Here is a 22,990-nt window from a genome sequence, read left to right on the forward strand (position 1 = left end):
CCCCAAGCCCAAGCTCTTTTAAAATTATTCACTAATTGAGCACCCAAAGCCCAAGTTTCTTTGTCCTGTCAATTCCTCACAAATTTATTGTTTCTTTGTCTAAAAAGTATAAAAGCAGCCTGCTTTGGCCACTTCTTAGGTCCTATTTCTAGGAGACCTTTGTGCGCATGAATCTCCCCCTCCCTGACAGTGTGTTAGCTTTCTTTACCAGGCTTTACTCGTTTTCTTATTTTATAGGAAATTGTCAAATTAGGGCAAAGTATTTGCCCAAAATCAAGAATCATAGATGTTATATTTTATGTATACATATGCATAATTCATCAGTTTATTGATTAATAAAAGCAGAATAGAATCAGATATTCTTAAGCAATGACTTAATAACCATTTTAGCTATACTGTCTCTAACTTCAGCAGAAGGTATGAGTCTATACTCATGGGTCTGGTTTTTGCTAGGCTCCCAGGAAGCAGTGAGCAACTTGCCTCTATAGTAGCAATTATGATTGCTACTATAACAATTTGCTGTTGTTAGAGTTCTGTACATTGTTTACCCACCAATGTCTGCAAAACTTAGTATGCTGACTTCAATGGTATCTATATAATTTACTGGGAAAATTGGCCGTGAGAGAGTTAGGCACAGTCAGTTCTTCTCTCAATCAAGGAATCTGTACCAAGCTGTCTCTATAACTAGTTCAACAGAAAATAGATGTTTACCTTCTTTGGACCATGTATTTTTATGTCGATCATCAATCCATTTTAATTCTAAACCTTTCTTTGTTTATTCTTCTATCATTATACCTGAATGTTTATATATTTCACCGAGATAATCTTTCTGGAATACTGGTGATGTATCTTTGGTCAATAAATTGGTTTTTCTCTCCTGATCTTTTCTTATCATGGTTCCATGTGAGAGACTAGGGTGAATACCTCTTCATAGGGGAAGTTCCTTTGAGACTTAAAAGAGAAACAAAAGACAGCCCTTCCAGGTGCCAAAGGAATGTGGATAGAAGAGGTGAAGTTAAGGCAGGCAAGTCTTGACATTCTCTTCCCCCACCCCTCCCACCACCTCAGGGGACTGAAATTGTGGGTTTAGGAGGACAGTAGGTTGAGGGTAAAGCCAAAAGAGAAAGACGCTTATGCCCCATTCCCCTCTTGGAACTCAGGGAAGAAACTGCCTCGCAAGGTTGCCTCGTCACAATGGAAGCAGTGACAGCAGAGTAAAATGTGGCATGATATAGTTAGGCAGAGAGAGGATGCCTAGGCCTCCTTCAGCTCGTGAGTGTCTTCCAAGGAATCCCAAAGTTACTACGCACCCCAGATAGCTAGGTTGAGAGCCAGTGAACCTGTCAGTGGGGATGCTGTGTTGAGGGGCAAGCTGATAGCAACACTATGGTTGTTGGCCAGGTAGCAGGTGTAAGTGAGATTGCAGCGTCTAGATGGCTTTACCAATTAAAACTGAGGAGCCAAACAACCAGGCCAGACCCCTGGGCTCTAAGCCAACAGCACATACCTGAGCCCACAGCCTGCATGGGGTCCAACATTAGCATCAGGCCGGTGTCTGGGGTCCAGGCCTATAAGGAACCTTGTCTTGGGGACCATAGAGCCCCAGGGAACAGCACAAGGGCCCGTGCATGTTTATCTACGAGCCCTTCCCTTACCACAGTGAAGTTACATAACCCCACCCACATCCATACACCCAGCTGCCATCTTTTTATTTGGATGGCAGGGAGCAGGGAGAAAATCTGAAGGGAGAAACTGAGCGTTTGCCTGAAAGAAACTAAAAACAAGCAAGGACTGAGCTACTATAGAATGCCAGTTAAAGTCAAGGTCAGAGCTTGAAAAGCAAGGTTAAATCAGTTGTAGAAAATTAAAGAGCTACATTTTCTTGGCACATCTTAGATTTAGTCTTAGAGGATGTATTTCCATCATTTAAATTTTGCCCACTATTGAACACAGCTTAGATCCAATGATTGTCTGATTGAGGTTGTAGATTGCCTGCATTTCGCATGCCTAATTAATGCTATCTTTGTCTCAATGGAGTTTTCATTTTCTCATTATCTATTCATTGTTATAAAATGAAGGCAAAATGAAATAAAATTGTAACACAATTGCACAATAACTACAGTACGAACATGATGGTTAATATTACTAAACTGAAATGCTGTCTGGCAGGCATTATTACCATGTACTCTTTGAAATTTCCATTCATTTGCTGACAATACCAAATCTGAGTTTGGTGTAGACAAGGTGGTTTGAGAGCATCTGTACATAATGTCTGGAAGTGTGGGCTGTATGAAATCAAGTACACCTAGAATTTTGTATGATCTATAAATGTGGAGCTAAATTGTTTTGAAAGTTCACCTATCTCTTTCTAGTGAAGAGAGTTGCTATTTGCTTTGCTAGAGGGGTTAGTGAAAATTGTTCTTTGGGTGCCTCATCTTTTATCTTGATACCTACATTTTATTTTTTGAACATTTCATTAACTACCTAATCTATCATAATAACTAGGGTAGTCAATTTATATTAGTCTATAACTATGAGGTGAATTATTTTTAAATGATGCATTTAAAATCAACTCTATTCAAAAAAAACTCTATTGAGGTATAATTTACATACAAAGAATGTACCTTCTTATATACAATGAGAGGTACCCATTTTAAGTGTACAATTCTGTATGAACTAGTTTCCTTAGTTCGTCATGGTTACATCCTTTGACATTGTCAGCCAATATCCTTTCAGGTTGACGCTGATCCACTAACAGTTATACTGGGCCATATTAAAAGTACTTATAAAGGCTTTCTAGGTGTGTGAGTTTGTTTGCATTTATCAGCTAAATGGTCCTAGACTTTTATGTTTTTTATTCTTATATTTGTGGCACTCAGATGTCAGCCATCTAGGTGGCTCCAAGTCTCACAGCCTTACTGGGTACACTCACTTGTAATGTTCAAGTAAAAACAGTTCAGGATTTTACTGTGGAAATTCTAGTGGCTTCCTTAAGAATGTGGCTTACATTTTCAAGAGAGCCTCTCCCTTTGATTTTCTCTTCCCACTTAACTCATGTTCTTATATCTCACCTCTAGAGGCTCTTCCCTTCTTTCTGTTCCGTATCGGCCCAAGCTTTACTCCTCTTCCTACATTTCCTGGAACTCCGCTAATACAAAATGACTGGAAGCATTTGTAGCACGTGTGCACTGAGGATTTGGGGACCATGTTACTATACAGCACTGAGCGCGATGTATTAGCTAGTTCCGGGTCTGTGACAATTTCCTTCACTGGGAGTATCTCATACCACACACATGTTAGATATTAGTAATTATGTGACAGCTCTGTTTTCATATTATGTTTTGCCAGACTAGAGGAAATCTTTTAGTTTTGTCACAGAATGGAATAGAGGTGATGGTGAAGGAGAGCAATCCTTGTTTCAGGTGGAGAAATGAATCAATAAATAATAATTTTTTAACTTAGTAAGCCTTCCATATAACTTGATAAATACTGGCAACCTAGTAACTGCAATCATTTTACTGGCAACCTAGTAACTGCAAACATTTTATACCAATGCAATGGAAGAATTTTTAACAAAAAGAAAGCGATATTGGTTTTGCAGTGCCTTTTTAAGATCTGCAGGAGGCCAGAGTAGCCAAATAGCAAAAGAGATTCTTAATCAAGACAGTATAATTCTTCTGAACTTTAAGAACTTATTCAGATTCCTGCCTGCTGAAGGACTTCTGGAGAGGGCCAGATGAAGTTTTGAAGACTCTTATGTTCTTTCATTATCTTCATTTTTTGAAACTTTCTGAAGAAAGAAGGAAACAGATCTATCTTAATAAGTCTCCCAGGGATACACTGTCCTTAAAAAAAATAAATGTGTATATTTGTATTCTGTGTTTGTTTGTTTTAGTTCCTTGTATACCAAGGAATGTCTTTTATTCTTTTTAAAATTATGGTAGGAAAAGGTATTTCTCTGTTAAGCTGTGGCAGAATTAGTAAATGACGTCCAAACAGACACATGACACGGGCCGGCAAGATGTGAGGTTTGAATAGGTGATGCAGTGCATGAGACATTTGCACTAGATCTTTCTCTCTCGCTCAGCATACTTTAGACCAGTCATACATTTGTTTCTCACCTATATACTTGCAGTCCAATGGTAGAATCAGATAAATATGTGAAGGTGTCACTTTAATACAAGTTATGAAGGAGAGGTGTCTGCTCAGAGAGCATTTGGGGCTTCAGACCTAGCCACGGGGCTATGGGAAGACTTCCTTGAGGAAGTGAGGATTGAGCTAAGGCCTAAGGGATAGTGCAGGGTTGAATGGCACAGGGAGGGCCAAGCTTTTTGGAGGAAAGGGAACAGGCTCAATAGCAGGAGACATCGTGGTGAGGATGGTGAGGGCTCAGCAAGCAAGGGAGACCTAGGGAGAGGAGGTTGGAGAGCATCCCTTGCTGGCCAGGCGAAGGGGCTTTGATGTGGTCCTTAGGGCAGGGGAGTTTTGGGAGAATTCGAAGGGGAATGGTGGGGCAGTCAAATCAGATTTTCCTTTGCAAATGAAGAGCCTCGTTGCTGAGTGGCAGACATTAAAAGGGTTAGGAGGTTAGGCAGTACCCCAGGTGGGAATGCCAAGGGCTCCAACTGAGCTGGGAGTGTCCAGGTAGAGAAGAACAGTGGACCAATTTGAAAAAGATTTAGGAAGCAAAAATCAACAGCACTTGGTGATAACCTGGATGGATTTGGGATTGCAGAGATGGGAAGAGTGATCCTAAATTTCTGGCTAGGGTTCACTGAGATATGGGACAGGAGACAGGACCAGGTTCAGAGGGGGAAGATGAGGGGATGGTTAGGCATGATGTCTAAATATTTTACTTTTACTTATTCTCATTTTACATCTCAATAAAGATTCATGGAGGGCAGATCCAGACCATAGTGGGTAGAAGGGATTTTTTTTTTATATATCTTTATTAGAGTATAATTGCTTTACAATGTGTTAGTTTCTGCTGTACAACAAAGTGAATCAGCTATATGTATACATATATCCCCATATCCCCTCCCTCTTGAGCCTCCCTCCCACCCTCCCTATCCCACCCCTCTAGGTGGTCACAAAGCACCGACCTGATCTCCCTGTGCTATGCAGCAGCTTCCCGCTAGCCATCCATTTTACATTTGGTAGCGTATATATGTCAGTGCTACTCTCTCACTTCGTCCCAGCTTCCCCTTCCCACCCTGTGTCCTCAAGTCCGTTCTCTACATCTGAGTCTTTATTCCTGCCCTGCCACTAGGTTCATCAGTACTGTTTTTTAAGGTTCCATATATGTGCGTTAGCATACAGTGTTTGTTTTTCTCTTTAGTAGAAGGGATTTGATGTTTTATTGGAAACAAAGGAGAAAATAGATTTTGTTATGTAGGAATTTTATTACTGACTTGGCTTGAAGGCAGTTGTTTTATAGAAGACTCTTTCTTTGTTAAGATCCCACTTCCCACATCTTCCTTTCTTGGCTGCATGCTCTCTCATGTTCTTGATGATGTATTACTATTTTCATAAGACTATCCTCTTTTTAGAGTCTGAGCATGAAGTAAATTCATTGGGAGTTTTCCTTATAATGCTTTTTAAAATGTGAGAGTTTTTAACAACAAAAAAGAATATGTTTTAATTTATCTTTTGGTATTTCAGTATATAATGCTCTAATGGACCCATATTGCAAAAGTTATTATAAAAGTAATCGTTTTATGAAAATGAGATGAATGTAGACATTTTAATGCCATGATTAATAGCTTTAATAATTTTTGAAGAATTAATCTTTTAATCATCCCGTTTTCAACTAAAATTTCTTTTCACAGTGTATTAGTCTTTTCCAAAGCTTTACCTGATCTCAACAAATGGTCAGTCTCTCTTTTAAGGGGGAGTGTTTATAGTGGACTACTACAAAACCGTTACAATGAATAATCTAGAGCAGGGTTTCTCAACATCAGCACTTTTGACATTTGGGACCAGGTAATTCTTTGTGGTGGGGACTGTCCTGTGCACTGTAGGGTGCTCAGCAGTATCCGTAGCCTTTACCCACTAGATGTAAGTACCCCCCACCCCATAGTGACAACCAAAAGTGTCTCCAGACATTGCCAGATGTCCCCTGGGGGCCACAATTATCCCCAGTTGACTAGATTTATGTTTAAATCTCAGATATACCATGTTGTACTTAAAAAAAAAAAATTGTTGCAAAAAGGTGTGTACAATAACATGCCAGTTATATGATCTTTAATGTACAAAATAGTAGTAAATTTGCTTATGGGTAAATTCATCGGTAGTAATAAAAATGTGCATGGGAACACTACATACCAACTTCAGAGTGAAAGTTACCTCTGGGGAGAGAAGGAATGGGAATGAACGAAGATATATTTATGACATTTTACATTTCAGAAAGAGAGAGATCAGAAGCAAATAAACCAACATATTATAAACTTAAATCTCAAAGGGGTATGCAGTTTTTTCTTTATATTCACATGATCAATCTGTTTTAAACTTCTGCAGCATATCATGTAACATTCATGGTACTTTTTAACTTTTGTCATAAAGTTTTACTTACTATCATGCATTATTACACACCAGGATGTAAGCTTCTGTATGTATGAGATGCTTTATTTACTCACTCTTGTTAAACCTAGGATGTCACATAAAAAACCTCACATAAGGCAGGGGCCCAATAGATAGTTCTTAGCTGACTGACTGAAATGCTCCCCTGGGTATTAATCTTTCCTGATTAAGTCTGCAGTACTTAAATTTAGTAGTTAATCTAACTTTTAGTATTGGCAGACTATGGTAATTTACAAGTAATAAATAATACAAGTCAAGGAAAGATCTTTAAAGGATTCCTTAGGAAACAGTCTGGTTTTTATCATTGCGTATCCTGGATAATGTTTTGTATTTCTATTAGCTCCATTGTATCTACCTGCCATGGAATGTATCCTGTGCTTGAATTTACTCCCATTTTATAATTTTGCTCATAATGTAAAAATAACTTAAACAATTTGTCTAAGTTGAGAAGATTCTGTGAAATACAAGTTGGAATATAGATAAAGATGGAAACAATGAAATATTTGCACATTCTTTTAGTTGTATAAGTATAACAGACATTAGAAAACTATTTGAAATGTTTTGTTGGTGCTAACATGTACTTTTGAGAAAACACAGAAGAGAAATAATCATGCCTCCCCCTCCCCAGGAGTGAGAGAGTGTGTGTGTGTGTGTGTGCGCATACGTGTGCGTGTGTGTTTCAGAATATATCCTTTTCAACAATAGAACTTACATATATGGCTTGCAACAGTGAATAGCATTGCCATGGTTGAGAACTGGCCTCCAGGATCAATCTTCCTGGGTTTAAAAATTTAGCCCTATTACTTCTTAGTTGTATGATCTTGGGGCAAATTATGGAACTTCTTTAAAATTCAGTACATTCTCATCTGTAAAATGAACATGATGATAAGATTCTCTTCAGAGTATTGGTTTGAAAATTAAATGAAATAATACATGGGCAGCACAGACCCCGGCACAAAAGTACTTAAAAATAATAACCTAAAATAAAGCATACTTTTTCAGTTACCATATCTGTCTATAAGGTGATAATATTTATGTTTGTAGGAGTTTGCTTCTGCTGAAGGAGCATGTTAGTGTTTGAAAACACTTAGACAGTGTGGTATTTGCAAACCAAATGCAGATTGAAATACTTTAAAATACTTTAGTTGTCAAGTTGTATTCCTGCTATCTAGATGAAAAAATAAAGAATTTCTCCCAAGGAAGGGCTTCCTCAGAGAATAATTAGAAAATGAATTGTAGAGCATAACCTTTGGAATGTTTTAATCCATGAATAGCAGAGTAAAATAAAATCAGTATTTTTTTCTGTTCTGTTTCATAATGCATGTTGGATATTTTAAATTACAGAGCAAAACATTTAAAACAATGACTTCTGCTACTTCCTTACAACAGTGTATGATTGGTTTAGGGAATTCACTGTTCCAAAGCATAATTAAATCAAGTTATGTAACTGCATTTAAAATAACTTAGTAAATCTTATGATTGTTAATACCAGTCGGTTGCTTTGCCAACATCTGAAGAAGGGACAATTGATTCTGGGAAAAAAGCAATGACTGAGGAACTTTAGACAGTCAGTAGCAGGAATGAGTTTTGGTTACAAGTCTCTGTGTTCAGTATGGTTGTTCACTGATTGAGGCATGGTTTTTATGAGGTGGAGGATCTTGAGAATACTGGAAGACATATAAGACACATAGTAATTTTTTGACAAAAATTAAAGACAAAGAAAAATTATTAAAAGCAACAAGGGAAAAACGACAAATAACATACAAGGGAACTCCCAACAGCTGATTTCTCAGCAGAAACTCTACAAGCCAGAAGGGAGTGGCATGATATATTTAAAGTGATGAAAGGGAAGAACCTACAGCCAAGATTACTCTACCCGGCAAGGATCTCATTCAGATTCGATGGAGAAATCAAAAGCTTTACAGACAAGCAAAAGCCAAGAGAGTTCAGCGCCACCAAACCAGCTCTACAACAGATGCTAAAGGAACTTCTCTAAGTGGGAAACACAAGAGAAGAAAAGGACCTACAAAAACAAACCCAAAACAATTAAGAAAATGGTCATAGGAACATACATATTGATAATTACCTTAAACGTGAATGGATCAAATGCTCCAACCAAAAGACACAGGCTCGCTGAATGGATACAAAAACAAGACCCATATATATGCTGTCTACAAGAGACCCACTTCAGACCTAGGGACACATACAGACTGAAAGTGAGGGGATGGAAAAAGATATTCCATGCAAATGGAAATCAAAAGAAAGCTGGAGTAGCAATACTCATATCAGATAAAATAGACTTTAAAATAAAGAATGTTACAAGAGACAAGGAAGGACACTACATAATGATCAAGGGATCAATCCAAGAAGAAGATACAATTATAAATATATACGCACCCAACACAGGAGCACCTCAATACATAAGGCAACTGCTAACAGCTATAAAAGAGGAAAAGGACAGTAACACAGTAATAGTGGGAGACTTTAACACCTCACTTACACCAATGGACAGATCATCCAAACAGAAAATTAATAAAGAAACACAAGCTTTAAATGACAAAATAGACCAGATAGATTTAATTGATATTTATAGGACATTCCATCCAAAAACAGCAGAGTACAGTTTCTTCTCAAGTGTGCACGGAACATTCTCCAGGATAGATCACATCTTGGGTCACAAATCAAGCCTCAGTAAATTTAAGAAAATTGAAATCATATCAAGCATCTTTTCTGACCACAATGCTATGAGATTAGAAATGAATTACAGGGAAAAAAACGAAAAAAACACAAACATATGGAGGCTAAACAATACGTGACTAAATAACCAAGAGATCACTGAAGAAATCAAAGAGGAAATCAAAAAATAACTAGAGACAAATGACAATGAAAACACGATGATCCAAAACCTATGGGATGCAGCAAAAGCAGTTCTAAGAGGGAAGTTTATAGCTATACAAGCCTACCTCAAGAAACAAGAAAAATCTCAAGTAAACAATCTAACCTTACACCTAAAGGAACTAGAGAAAGAAGAACAAACAAAACCCCAAGTTAGCAGAAGAAAAGATATCATAAAGATCAGAGCAGAAATAAATGAAATAGAAACAAAGAAAACAAAAGCAAAGATCAATAAAACTAAAAGCTGGTTCTTTGAGAAGGTAAACAAAATAAACCATTAGCCAGACTCATCAAGAAAAAGAGGGAGAGGACTCAAATCAATAAAATTAGAAATGAAAAAGGAGAAGTTACAACAGACACTGCAGAAATACAAAGCATCCTAAGAGACTACTACCAGCAACTCTATGCCAATAAAATGGACAACCTGGAAGAAATGGACAAAGTCTTAGAAAGGTATAACCTTCCAAGACTGAACCAGGAAGAAGAAGAAAATATGAACAGACCAATCACAAGTAATGAAATTGAAACTGTGATTAAAAATCTTCCAAGAAACAAAAGTCCAGGACCAGATGGCTTCACAGGTGGATTCTATCAAACATTTAGAGAAGAGCTAACACCCATCCTTCTCAAACTCTTCCAGAAAATTGCAGAGGAAGGAACACTCCGAAACTCATTCTGTGAGGCCACCATCACCCTGATACCACAACCAGACAAAGATACTACAAAAAAAGAAAATTACAGACCAATATCACTGATGAATATACATGCAAAAATCCTCAACAAAATGCTAGCAAACAGAATCCAACAACACATTAAAAGGCTCATACACCATGATCAAGTGGGATTTATCCCAGGGATGCAAGGATTGTTAAATATATGCAAATCAATCAATGTGCTACACCATATTAACAAATTGAAGAATAAAAACCATATGATCATCTCAATTGATGCAGAGAAAGCTTTTGACAAAATTCAACACCCATTTATGATAAAAACTCTCCAGAAAGTGGGCATAGAGGGAACCTACCTCAACATAATAAAGACCGTATATGACAAACCCACAGCCAACATCATTCTCAATGGTGAAAAACTGAAAGCATTTCCTCTAAGATCAGGAATGAGACAAGGATGTCCACTCTCACCACTATTATTCAACATAGTTTTGGAAGTCCTAGCCACGGCAATCAGAGAAGGAAAAGAAATAAAAGGAATACAAATCGGAAAAGAAGAAGTAAAACTGTCACTGTCTGCAGATGACATGATACTATACATAGAGAATCCTAAAGATGCCACCAGAAAACTACTAGAGCTAATCAATGAATTTGGTAAAGTTGCAGGTTACAAAATTAATGCACAGATATCTCTTGCATCCCTATATGCTAATGATGAAAAATCTGAAAGAGAAATTAAGGAAACACTCCCATTTACCATTGCAACAAAAAGAATAAAATACCTAGGAACAAGCCTACCTAGGGAGACAAAAGACCTGTATGCAGAAAACTATAAGACACTGATGAAAGAAATTAAAGATGGTACCAACAGATGGAGAGATATACCATGTTCTTGGATTGGAAGAATCAATATTGTGAAAATGACTATACTGCCCAAAGCAATCTACAGATTCAATGCAATCCCTATCAAATTACCAATGGCATTTTTTACAGAACTAGAACAGAAAATCTTAAAATTTGTATGGAGACACAAAAGACCCCAAATAGCCAAAGCAGTCTTGAGGGAAAAAATGCTGAGCTGGAGGAATCAGACTCCCAGACTTCAGACTATACTACAAAGCTACAGTAATCAAGACAATATGGTACTGGCACAAAAACAGAAATATAGATCAATGGAACAAGATAGAAAGCCCAGAGATAAACCCACGCACCTATGGTCAACTAATCTATGACAAAGGAGGCAAGGATATACAGTGGAGAAAAGACAGTCTCTTCAATAAGTGGTGCTGGGAAAACTGGACAGCTACACGTAAAAGAATGAAATTAGTACACTCTCTAACACCATCCACAAAAATAAACTCAAAATGGATTCGAGACCTAAATGTAAGACCGGACACTATCAAACTCTTAGAGGAAAACATAGGAAGAACACTCTTTGACATAAATCACAGCAAGATGTTTTTTGATCCACCTCCTAGAGTAATGGAAATAAAAACAGAAATAAACAAGTGGGGCCTAATGAAACTTCAAAGCTTTTGCACAGCAAAGGAAACCATAAATAAGACGAAAAGACAACCCTCAGAATGGGAGAAAATATTTGCAAACGAATCAACGGACAAAGGATTAATCTCCAAAATATATAAACAGCTCACACATCTCAATATTAAAAAAACAAACAACCCAATCCAAAAATGGGCAGAAGACCTAAATCGACATTTCTCCAAAGAAGACATACAAATGGCCAAGAAGCACATGAAAAGCTGCTCAATCACTATGGAGAACAGTATGGAGGTCCCTTAAAAAACTAAAAATAGAATTACCGTATGATCCAGCAATCCCACTACTGGGCATATACCCAGAGAAAACCATAATTCAGAAAGACACATGCACCCCAATGTTCATTGCGGCACTATTTACAATAACCAGGTCATGGAAGCAACCTAAATGCCCATTGACAGACGAATGGATAAAGATGTGGTACATATATACACGATGGAATATTACTCAGCCATAAAAAGGAATGAACTTGGGTCATTTGTAGAGACTTGGATGGATCTAGAGACTGTCATACAGAGTGAAGTAAGTCAGAAAGAGAAAAACAAATATCATATATTAATGCATATATGTGGAACCTAGAAAAATGGTACAGATGAACCGGTTTGCAGGGCAGAAATTGAGACACAGATGTAGAGAACAAACGTATGGACACCAAGGGGGGAAAGTGTTAGGGGGATGGGGGTGGTGGTGTGATGAATTGGGCGATTGAGATTGACATGTATACACTGATGTGTATAAAACTGATGACTAGTAAGAACCTGCTGTATAAAAAAATAAATAAAATTCAAAAAAGAAATAAAATAAAATAAAATAAATTTTAAAAAGAAATATAAGCCCTAGAGGTATTTTTCTGTTTGTTCCTATTCACAAAATTTATTTTTCATTCTCTTTCTAATTTTTCAGTTGCAGAAATTTATTCTGGGAAACATTAAATGCCTTGATATAGCTTATTCACTCATGAAGATAGTAGTACAATTCAGGAACCTCTGTCTTTCTGCATTCCAAAGTAGTATAATGCCTATTCTGAGGCAAAATTAAGGGTGAGACATGGAATTATCATTCGTGTTTACTTATATATTTTATTACATCCTTAGTTTGTTATTTAAAATGTGAGCTCTTAACTAACTCATTGTTTAAACAAGTAAGCAATTTACACCTATCTTGTTAACTACAGCTGGTGACATTCTCTTGCAGACATTGTGGGGGCAATGGTGTGCTTTTGTGAATAAATTGAATTTAAAACACAGTTCTTTGGAGTTATTTTTCATATATTTGTCCTTTGTCTACACCTGTATTACATGTAGCATCTCAGGGTGGTGGCATGAATTTATTTAAAAGGAAAACCAAAAACTCATAAAAGTTCTGTAAGCTAAGAAACTGAACATTGAAGATCATTGGCAAAGTCCAGGGAGATAAATTGAACAATACATGCTATCTATTCTACGTTCTGAACCAGAATAGGGCAAACTGTCCAAAGGGAATAGGAAAAGACTTGGACCGATGCCCACAGGGGCTGGAAACAGGCAGCTATCTCAGGGTAGTAACTTCAGGAGCTGGAGTTCTCTATCCCCCATAGCCCACATCAACACCTGTATTGCCAGATCATTTCAGAGGCAAAATGCCCCAAATGCAGTAAGGCAAGAAGTAGAGACGGATAGGAAGCAGCATGTTGTATCCTAGGATTGATGGACCCCATGGCAAGCTGTGGTGAAGATTAGTGGGAGCAGGATGTGCTAGGAATTGTGGGCTGGGCAAACAACTTCTTCAGAGAACCTTGCCCAGGCGGCCCAGGCTCAGAGCAGCCAACCCAACGAGAAAGATGTTTGCTAAGGATCCAGGTTTTGAAATTGGGCTCCGGTGCATCAATCTGCCTTTGAAATTGAGGTTGCTAAAAAACCCAACTACCTGTTTTGCTGCCAGACACCAAGCGTGGTGAATCTCTTCCTATCTTAGCGAGGATGAGTTAAAAATGGGAGTCGGGGTGTGGCTTACGAAAAGACATGGCTACCCATGTCTTTCACTGCTCTGAAGATTTAAGAGCAGCACATAGTTCTAAAAAAATTTTTTTTTGTAACAAGCAGATGAAGTTGTCTCCTGAAGGAAAGCCAGGAGGATATGACCTCTATAGTGATAACAAGCTGAAACAAGGTAAAAATTGCAGAAGTCGGCTGAGATAAGGAAAGAAGATGAAGAAACCTAAAATGAAAGAAGTAAAAGAACAAAACTGATGTAGCAGTTTTGATTAATTCACTCATGAAATAGTCATTCATTAAATATTTATTGAACACCTACTATGCACCTGCCATTCTAGGCACTTGTGATGCAGTAGTGAACAAAACATATAAAGCAATTATGAAAAGTTCAGCCTAAAAGTTACAAGATTTCTAGTGGAAACTATTAGAAAAATAGGAGTAGAAACAACATTTAAGGTTGCTAGAAGAAAACTTTTCTAAGTTCTTTGATTTCCAGGTACTATTAGTTCAAAATACACACACACACACACACACACACACACACACACACACTCCCCTAGATATATTCTGATAATTTAAAATTTCCATTCCAAGGAAAAGGAAAAGTCCTAACAGCATCTAGGCAGAAAAGAAGAAGTTATCTACATCCAAACAAAAACCAAATTGACCTCGGAGTTCTTTTCTACAACACAAATACCAGAAGACCATCAGGGCATCGCTAGCCCGTTTGGAGCCTTATGTGGATTAGAAAATGGCAATTCTTCTTTTAAGATCTTTCATTTTCTTTTCTTTTTCTTTTTTGTTTGGCCAAGCCGTGCGGCTTGTGGGATCTTAGTTCCCTGACCAGGGACTGAACCTGGGCCCTCAGCAGTGAAAGTGCGGAGTCCTAACCACTGGACTGCCAGGGAATTCCCTTCATTTTCTTCTTGGAAAAGTATCTTAGTGTACGGATTTTGTTACAACAAGACACTTTACTCCTAACTACTGGAAACTTGCTTTAATAGACATACAAACCTGAGACATCTATGATGTGAATGGCACTTTCCAGGGCTTTGCAGGACACACAACCTTACAGTGACCCTGAGGATGGTGGAGAACATAAGGTTGTCTTCCTGAGAATTCTGTGCCTTCCAAGTTGCCATTCACGTGTGAGGACTTTCAGATATATGTAAAGACCTGGAAAGTAGGATACTTACTCAGAAAGCCATCCAAAGACAAATAGTGGCTGAGCAAAAACTTAATGCAAATTGAACACTCAAATATGTGAAAAACCACGGTAGGAAATATGTAGAGAAATAGAGACTATACACCTGAAACTAACACAGCAGTGTAAATCAACTATATTTCAATAAAAAAATTTTTTAAATGATCCAGACTCAGAGATACAGAGAACAGGCATGTGGTTGCCAAGGGGGAGAGGGGTAGGGAAAGGAAGGATTGGGAGCTTGGGATTAACAGACGCAAACTATTATATATAGGGTGGATAAACAACAAGGTCCTACCGTATAGTATAGGGAACTATATTCAATATCCTGTGATAAACCATAATGGAAAAGAATATGAAAAAGCGTATATATGTAAAACTGAATCACTTTGCTGTACAGCAGAAATTGACACAACATTGTAAATCGACTATACTTCAATAAAAATTTTAAAAATAATAAAAATAAACATGATCCAACTATATGCTGTCTATGAAAGACTCACTTTAGATCCAAAGAGACAAAAAGGTTGAAGTGGAAGAATGGAAAGAGATATTCCACAGAAATAGTAACCAAAAGAGAACAAGTGATTATATTATATATTATCAGACAAAATAGACTTTAATTTTTTTTAAAAAAGGTTACAATAGACAAGGACATTATACATTAACAAAAAGGTCAAATATAGGTGACTTCCCTGGCAGTGCAGTGGTTAAGACTCCACACTTCCATTGCAGGGAGCACAGGTTCCATCCCTGGACAGGGAAATAAGATCCAACATGCTGCAAAACGCGGCCAAAAAAAAAAAGAGGTCAAATATAGCAAGAGGATAACAAAAAAAAAAAGAAATGGAGACTAAATATAATAGCTCATGTGTGTGTAATTACAAATTAAATATAGCAGCCAAAACCTATTCTCAATAATAGATTTATTTAACAAAATGATATAAGAAGTATCAGGGTCAGTAACCCCAGAGTAATTTAAAAACAGCTTAAGGTCACAGTAATTTAAACTGGTTCTGGCATAAGAATCAACAGGTCAATAGTATAGACTAGATTAAAAAGCTCTGAAAGGAAATCTAGAGTATATATATATAAGGATGCTAAGATGCAGCAGAACTAAAAATCCATGCTAAAAGGTACTGGGAAAATTGGTTCAGTTTTTAGAAATTTAAATTTAGATTCCCTCACCATATAGCATATTAAAATAAATTACAAGGGAATAAAGGCTTAAGGAACAAGATTAAATCATTGAAATATCGAGACAGATAGATGTGGATGAATATTAATCATATACAAGCTAAGTAAGGAGTTTGAGCACAAAAGTTGTGCACCTAATAACAAAGGCATGTATCAATAAATTTGACTATATAGTAATAAACTATGTTCAGCAACAATAACAACAACACCCTAAATAATTCCATGTCCACAACAATCTGGGGAAAATATTTGTAACAAAATTTGTCAACAAGTTCACATTCATGAATCAGTAAGAAAAACATTAAGGTCAGTACACCTTATTTCACTTACCAGTTCATAGAAGCAAACCTTTGATCTCATTGGTGTCTAAAGATTTTTTTAATGATTGTATTTAGTGTTGGCTATGGTTGTAGCGTGGGTTCTCATGCTGCTGAAGGGAACTGTAAAATGATATATTTTTGGATATCAGTTTGGCAGTATTAGGAGCCTTTACCGTTCATACCCTTTAACCCAGTTATATCAGTTACAGAATTTACTTTATGGAAATGAAGATGCAGATGTTGAAGTATGTTCATTGATAGACTGGTTAAATAACCATCCATTAAAAATGGTGGTTTTAAAAATTATTTAATGACAGGTCAAATGTTCCTTATACAATATCAAGTGAAATAAAAGCAACATACAGCACAATATATGTGTTCTCAAATTCTTCCAATTTGAGAAAAATTTACTGGAAGAAAATATACCAAAATGTTATTAGGAAGGGTTATATAGTTTATTTCTTTTTATGTTCCTTTTATACTCTTATACCCCTTTATGTTCTTTTATATGAGTTTGTATTATTTTTATAAGTAGTTTGAATAAAAGTAAAATGTTAAATTTTTCCCAGCATCTTCTGCCCTCATTGCATGTGTTTTCCACCAAACATTGGATTTTATGTAGAAAACTTCCGTCTGTTTGGCTTCGTTCTATAAGTAAATGTATAAACCATATTGAGTGTGTATGTGTCTGTGTGTGAGTGTTGAGGAGAAAGAGGATTTTCATGGTATCGGTGAAAGGATAAATAAAAGAATAAACATTTCATCTTATTTGACCCCCCTTCGGGCAACTGTTTTATACTGTAAATTCTATTTATGAGATGCCAGGAGAAAAAAATCTGATGAATTTCTTTCTTCAAGATGGTAGTCATAAATTTAAATATGTAGTCATATCAGTGGACAGTTTTGACCTAAGCAAGACCTTTTATAAAATCAGGCAAAGTTTTAACACTTAGGATGCCATTTAAAAAATGTGCAATATAGGATGAAATGGTACCTGAAACAACACTCAGTTGAAATGTGGGCAGTCCTCCTCTCTTCCTGGATGCGATCCTGTTGCCCCTTTCTTTGTGCTGTGAGCAGTTTCTTTATCTAGGGCTTTGTGTCTCTTAGGCCGCAGGTGGGTTGCTAGCTAGAGCCATTTGAAAAGGAGCAGGGTAAGAAAACAGTGTCAGTGTATTAAGAGAGAGTAGCATACCTAGCAGAGTTACCTGGTACTACCTCTACTAATATTCTAGGTGATCTTCCTCCACATCACTTTGACTTTGCAGTTATTCCTTCTCAATAATGAAACAGTTACAATATCAGAAAGTACCTGGGTGGCTGAGTTTAAGTCAGAAGGTCTGCTGATGTACAAATAAATTGTATCCCCAAAGCTCTCTGTACTCTACAATTCTGTTCCTCCCTTAAAAACAAAAACATAATAACCTTAATAAGAATCTTTTTCCTTAATAGCCTATAGCACTTTCAGATAATTTTCCCCCTGTAACACCAATATGAAAGCTGGTATTTTCTTCTTTTTTCAACGGGCAGGTGAGAAACAGGGTTTGATTTACAGATATAGTTACAACTCAGAGTTTGTCTTTCAGCATAATGACTGAAATGGTAGCTTTTTTAAAACTTCTTTTTTCCCCCCCTACTTATTTGATTCTCTTTGCTTTTGTAAGGAATCTAGGAGAAAAGCATATATTTTTAATAAGTTAATGATTTTGTACCCTGTTGGTTATTGCCTCGTATTGTGTCTGTTTTTCAAGTCTTTGTTTTGATGCAGGGACAAAGTTTTATAAAAGATTTGCTCTTACAGATCTGAAAGTATACCCACTTAGAGTAAAAAAGAACAGGCCTGAATCATTCAGAAGACCTTTTTATATGACATGTTGGCTTTGAAGAATCTATATATTATTTTACCAAAAGCTTTTTTGTTCCTTTTATAGACTAGAATATCTTACATGAATTATTTAGCCTAGTTATACTTAATCTTTAGCATTTTCATTTCCTTCCCAGCCCTTATTTTCTTGTCTTCCAGCCAAAAAAGACCAGAAAAAAGGATTTGTGATGTTTTCAGTTTAAAATAGGGTTCTTCTCACCAACTACTTCTGCTAGTTCAGGAGAGCTAAATAAAGGCAGGGGAAAGTTGGTGATTGGTATTTGGTGGCAAATGTTTATCCCACTTTGGATATGAAATGCCTATCAATGGGGAAGAGCTGGTGAACAACTAGATAGGTTTGTTAGGAAGAGGTAAGTGAAGGGAGGAGACTTGGAAGAGGTATTCTGCTACCAGCAACTACCAAGTATTATAGAAGCCTTTCCTCTGGTCTTAGAAACCCAATTAAATGTGTCCCTGGGTTTCAGATGGCAGTATAGATACCAGTCTATTGTCAGCCATCCTGGCCCTTTTGCGTAGTCTCAAGACATTGACACTGCTGGTTCATCCATATTCTATTGCCAAATCTGTTCTTCGTCCCCCAGCCCCTCCACCTTCTCCTTTTCCTTCCCTGACAATGCCTGCAGGGTAGTAAGAAAGAGAATTTTGGAACTGAGAAATGAGGGACTGGGGAAGAGGAGGATTTATTTTTTATTCTCTGGGTTCTTGCTACTCTGTTTCAGAATGTACCCCCAGACAGTTGGGATTCCCAGTTTGAAAAACACTGGAGAATGACTTTTCTTCTGCCTCTTTTCCTTTGCAGGAAACGCATGAAATTGTGGCAATCAAGAAATTCAAGGACAGTGAAGGTATATATATACTTTTTCTTTTTATATTTAGTTTTTGTGAATAGAATATGGAAGAGATGAAATCTAGCTGATTAGACTCTGTTCCTCAGATTTTACGGTCTCAATCTCAGTAAATATATCTTAATTATCATCATGCTTTGCTTTGAAACATTTAGTTCCTCCCGTGTGAATCTTTTCAAATCTCATGATATCAGAAAATTCATCTTGTGTTTTAAGGGACAGTCAACACTGGAAATCTTGCTTCAAATGCTGGATAGAAAACATGCTATTTACACTGTTTCTAAATACTAACAGTTTAAAATGATAAAACTTACTTGAAGTAAATACTTCCTGGGTTCACACAAGTAGCAAGTGTTATGTTAAAGGCTTCAGTATTGGTTACTGCGATCTCTGCTTCCTAGTTAGCTAGAAATATAAAGGTAAGTGGTATGTAAACAGTACAGAGGGAATGGTTTTATATTTAGAATAACTTATTGGGAAAATAAAAGCTTTTCAAGAAGAAATACCATACTTGGAGGCTTTGGTCACACATCCAGACCATTTCAAATGGAGTATTAAAATTACCCTATCCTGGACAAGAAAGTTTAAAATAAAGGATTAACAACAACAACAACAAAAATAGTGCACCAAAAAAAAAGTAATGTACAAAAGAAAAAATAAATAAAGCATTTCATTAGGCCATTAGGTTTTAAATCCAGACTCTTGGCCATCCAAATACAGCCAAGTAGAAAAACTGACCACAAAGACACACATGGCCTTTAAGAAGCTCTAGGCAGCATTTTTTCAATTTTTTTTTTTGACAGAGATCCGACAGCAGAAGTATTTTTTACCTCCTACACAGTATCCTCATACATAATGTCATATATATAACTGAAGCAAAAGTTTCACAGAATTATTTATTTTATTAATGTGAGATTCTCCATTTTCTGTTCTTTCTTGCTCATATAAATTCATATAAGTGCCTATTTTGGCATGAAATACGTTGATGTCACCACTAATGAGTCACAACCTGCCATTTGAAAACAAGTGCTGCAGGAGTAAGAGGCCCCACCATAGCATCAACCTTCATATCTAATTGGAAGTGTGACAATAGGCATTCATAGCCTACCTTCATCAGCACACAGTGACTGTGCTGTAAGACACCAGCCTCTGTATTTGTGAAGTTTCATCACCCCTACCTTAGAGACTTAGCAAACATTAAATAACAAAAGGGCCTCGCTAACAACTCCTGGGGTAGATGCAGTAGTATTTGATGTAACCCAGCTCTGATGTGCTGGTTATGTGGAGCACAAGCACGTCAGCCAGGAATTTTAGCATTGGCTTGGCAGCCTTAAGGAGAAGGCAACAAAAAAATACTTTAGCTTGTTCTTTAAAAACAAAAACCAAAAAAGCCCTGCTTCCAATCATGTACCTGTAGTCTAGTGGGAAGCAATAGCCCCAGGCCAACCCCCTAGGAGACCACTGGAAATAAGCTCTTTGAGCAGTGGCTTTGGGCTAACCGCAGGTGGCCAGGAGACAAATGGTGATCTACTAAAAAGAGTGGTTGCAACAGTAGATCAAAGCATAACCTTTGCCTGTATATAAAGACTTCTGGCTGTGCATTCATCTTGTAAGGCACATTGTCAACCATCAGCTACCACCAAAAATAATAATTGTCATCAAATTTTTGAAAAGCAGTGCAATCTAGGCCATGTATGTCATTGCTGTTTTTAAGAAAACTAAATACCCAATTCTTCACAACCTCTATCCTATGAATACCAGTTCTTAGCTTCAATTAAACAATATATTAGTCCCTGAATTACAGTACCTTCAGATTGGCAATCAGTAGTGTATCTGTTAAAATTCATTGAGCACTGGGGACTTCCCTGGCTGTCCAGCAGTTAAGACTCCGCACTTCCACTGCAGGGGGCTCGGGTTCGATCCCTGATCAGGGGAACTAAGATCCCACATGCCGTGTGGCGCGGCCAAAAAAAAAAAAAAGAAAAGAAAAATTCATTGAGCACTGAGTCAGGTGCTATAAGAACAGTGAAGGTAAATCAGGTCTGGATACTTTCAAGAAACTTCTGACCTATTAACAGAATTAAGACCTGTAAATAAAAAGCAGTAAAACGGAGTAGAAAGCAGTCAGTGCCTGAATGACTTTGTATAATTTTGAGGTGAGAGAGATTGTTTCTAGCTCTGGCATCCCAGGGGTGTATGGATAGTCTAAACATTATAGGAAACATTTGATCAGTTTTTATTTCACTGAGCTGACAAAACATGAATCCACTCTGCCCTCATTTCTGCTGGGCCATTATCAGTTGCCATACCTCACAGGCATGCAGCCGCATCACCCACCCACTTTGCAGATGGACAGCTTTGTAAGTGCGCCTATACATACTTCCAGAGGGACACTTCCTAAATATTTCAGCAATAGAATCTAAAAACATATCCAATTATTCATAACTTTTTAGTTCCAAGCCTATTCTAGGCACACTTTCCTATTGTTTCCAGTTCTCCCTGGGAGATCTCACACAATCTTTTCTGTCTTTACCCTTTTCCTCCCGCCAGAGTAGTATCATGCTTAATGGAAAGTAAGGGAAAATGTGTGGTAAACACCCTTTTGGAGTGTGAAGTGTACATAGATAGTCTAGTATAGGTGAGGATGTCCATTCAACCCCTATGTAAACCCCTTAATTCTGTATCAGTTTATCATCTTAAATTTTAGTCAGGCTAATTATAATAAAAAATACAGTTTCATGATAATATTGCCCTTATTGTCATATAGCTCTCATGAATTTCTTTTATTAGGTACTCTGAATATATTCTTTTGATATTTTGGTAGTGACTTTTCCAAATCCAATGTTTAAAAATCTTCGTGAAGGTAATGAAATAATCCTGTGAAAGCACTGTTAAACTGAAATAGGATCTGAAATTGGTCTGACCCACGTTCAAGCTAATCAAGTATTCTTATGCTGATTATATCAAGGAATATTTTATGAGTATATATTACCTCCTGTTAGCTTTAAAAGATTATGATAATGTCCTGTTTTCTTGTTAAATTCATATGTATGCACAAATTTGCATGAAACATTTTTAAAACAACATTTTAAGGTAAACCACTATTTAGTTCAAGAAGTCCTTATTATCCCAGGACAATAGATTACTATTTAAAATGGAAACCAAAATTTCATAGTAAATAAAAAGTTAGATCGGGAGTTTAAGTTGAAAAAATGAAACTAAAATTATAAAAATAAGTTTATCTTATAGTTAACACAATTTAGATTATAATAGCAACTATGTACTGTTTCTTAGAAAAAAGAATCAATTGTTATCTTTTGGCAGGGTGGGGCAATTTTTACAGTAAAATTGTAGGCTAGGTCAGTGAATGACTTCCACAATAAAAAGGTCATTAAAAATATACAAAAGGCTTTGTCACTCTTCTCTTGGTTTTTGTATGTTCCTGTTTTTTTGTCTTCATCCTTGTTCGTTTTTTATTCTCCAGTTGTTAGCTGATATAACACCATCAGATCATTTATCAGTGTGTGCCTGTGATTTTCCCTGAAAGACTTTGACACACTGGTGGGAATCAACACCTGTTAAAAGGAAGGAATGTTTGAGTGATGACAGTTTTATTTGAGATCACTTCATTTGTTAATATTTTCTTGTTTTGATGACTTTTGCTTCTTTATACATCATCACAAATGTGGAGTCTCAGATAGATAATGAATTCTTAATGATATCCTGAATGATAGTATTATAAATTTGTCTATTAATGTAAATTCCCACATAGAAACATTAACTAATAAATACCTAACCGACCAGAAGTCTCCATAGAAATTTTTTTTAATTAATTAATTAATTAATTTATGGCTGTGTTGGGTC

At 36.8% G+C, this 22,990-nt stretch overlaps 1 protein-coding gene across 2 annotated transcripts in view; it reads left to right on the forward strand.

Moving 5' to 3' along the window:
• Positions 1-22,990, forward strand: part of CDKL5 (cyclin dependent kinase like 5) — a 192,650-nt gene that overhangs the window by 102,117 nt on the left and 67,543 nt on the right. For both annotated transcript variants that reach the window (XM_036840690.1, XM_036840691.1), the window contains one exon: positions 19,081-19,126. In XM_036840690.1, coding sequence (XP_036696585.1) covers positions 19,081-19,126 — 46 coding nt within the window. The remainder of the gene's footprint in view (positions 1-19,080; positions 19,127-22,990) is intronic.

This window comes from Balaenoptera musculus, chromosome X (assembly GCF_009873245.2).
Source record: "Balaenoptera musculus isolate JJ_BM4_2016_0621 chromosome X, mBalMus1.pri.v3, whole genome shotgun sequence".
Classification (NCBI taxonomy): domain Eukaryota; kingdom Metazoa; phylum Chordata; class Mammalia; order Artiodactyla; family Balaenopteridae; genus Balaenoptera; species Balaenoptera musculus.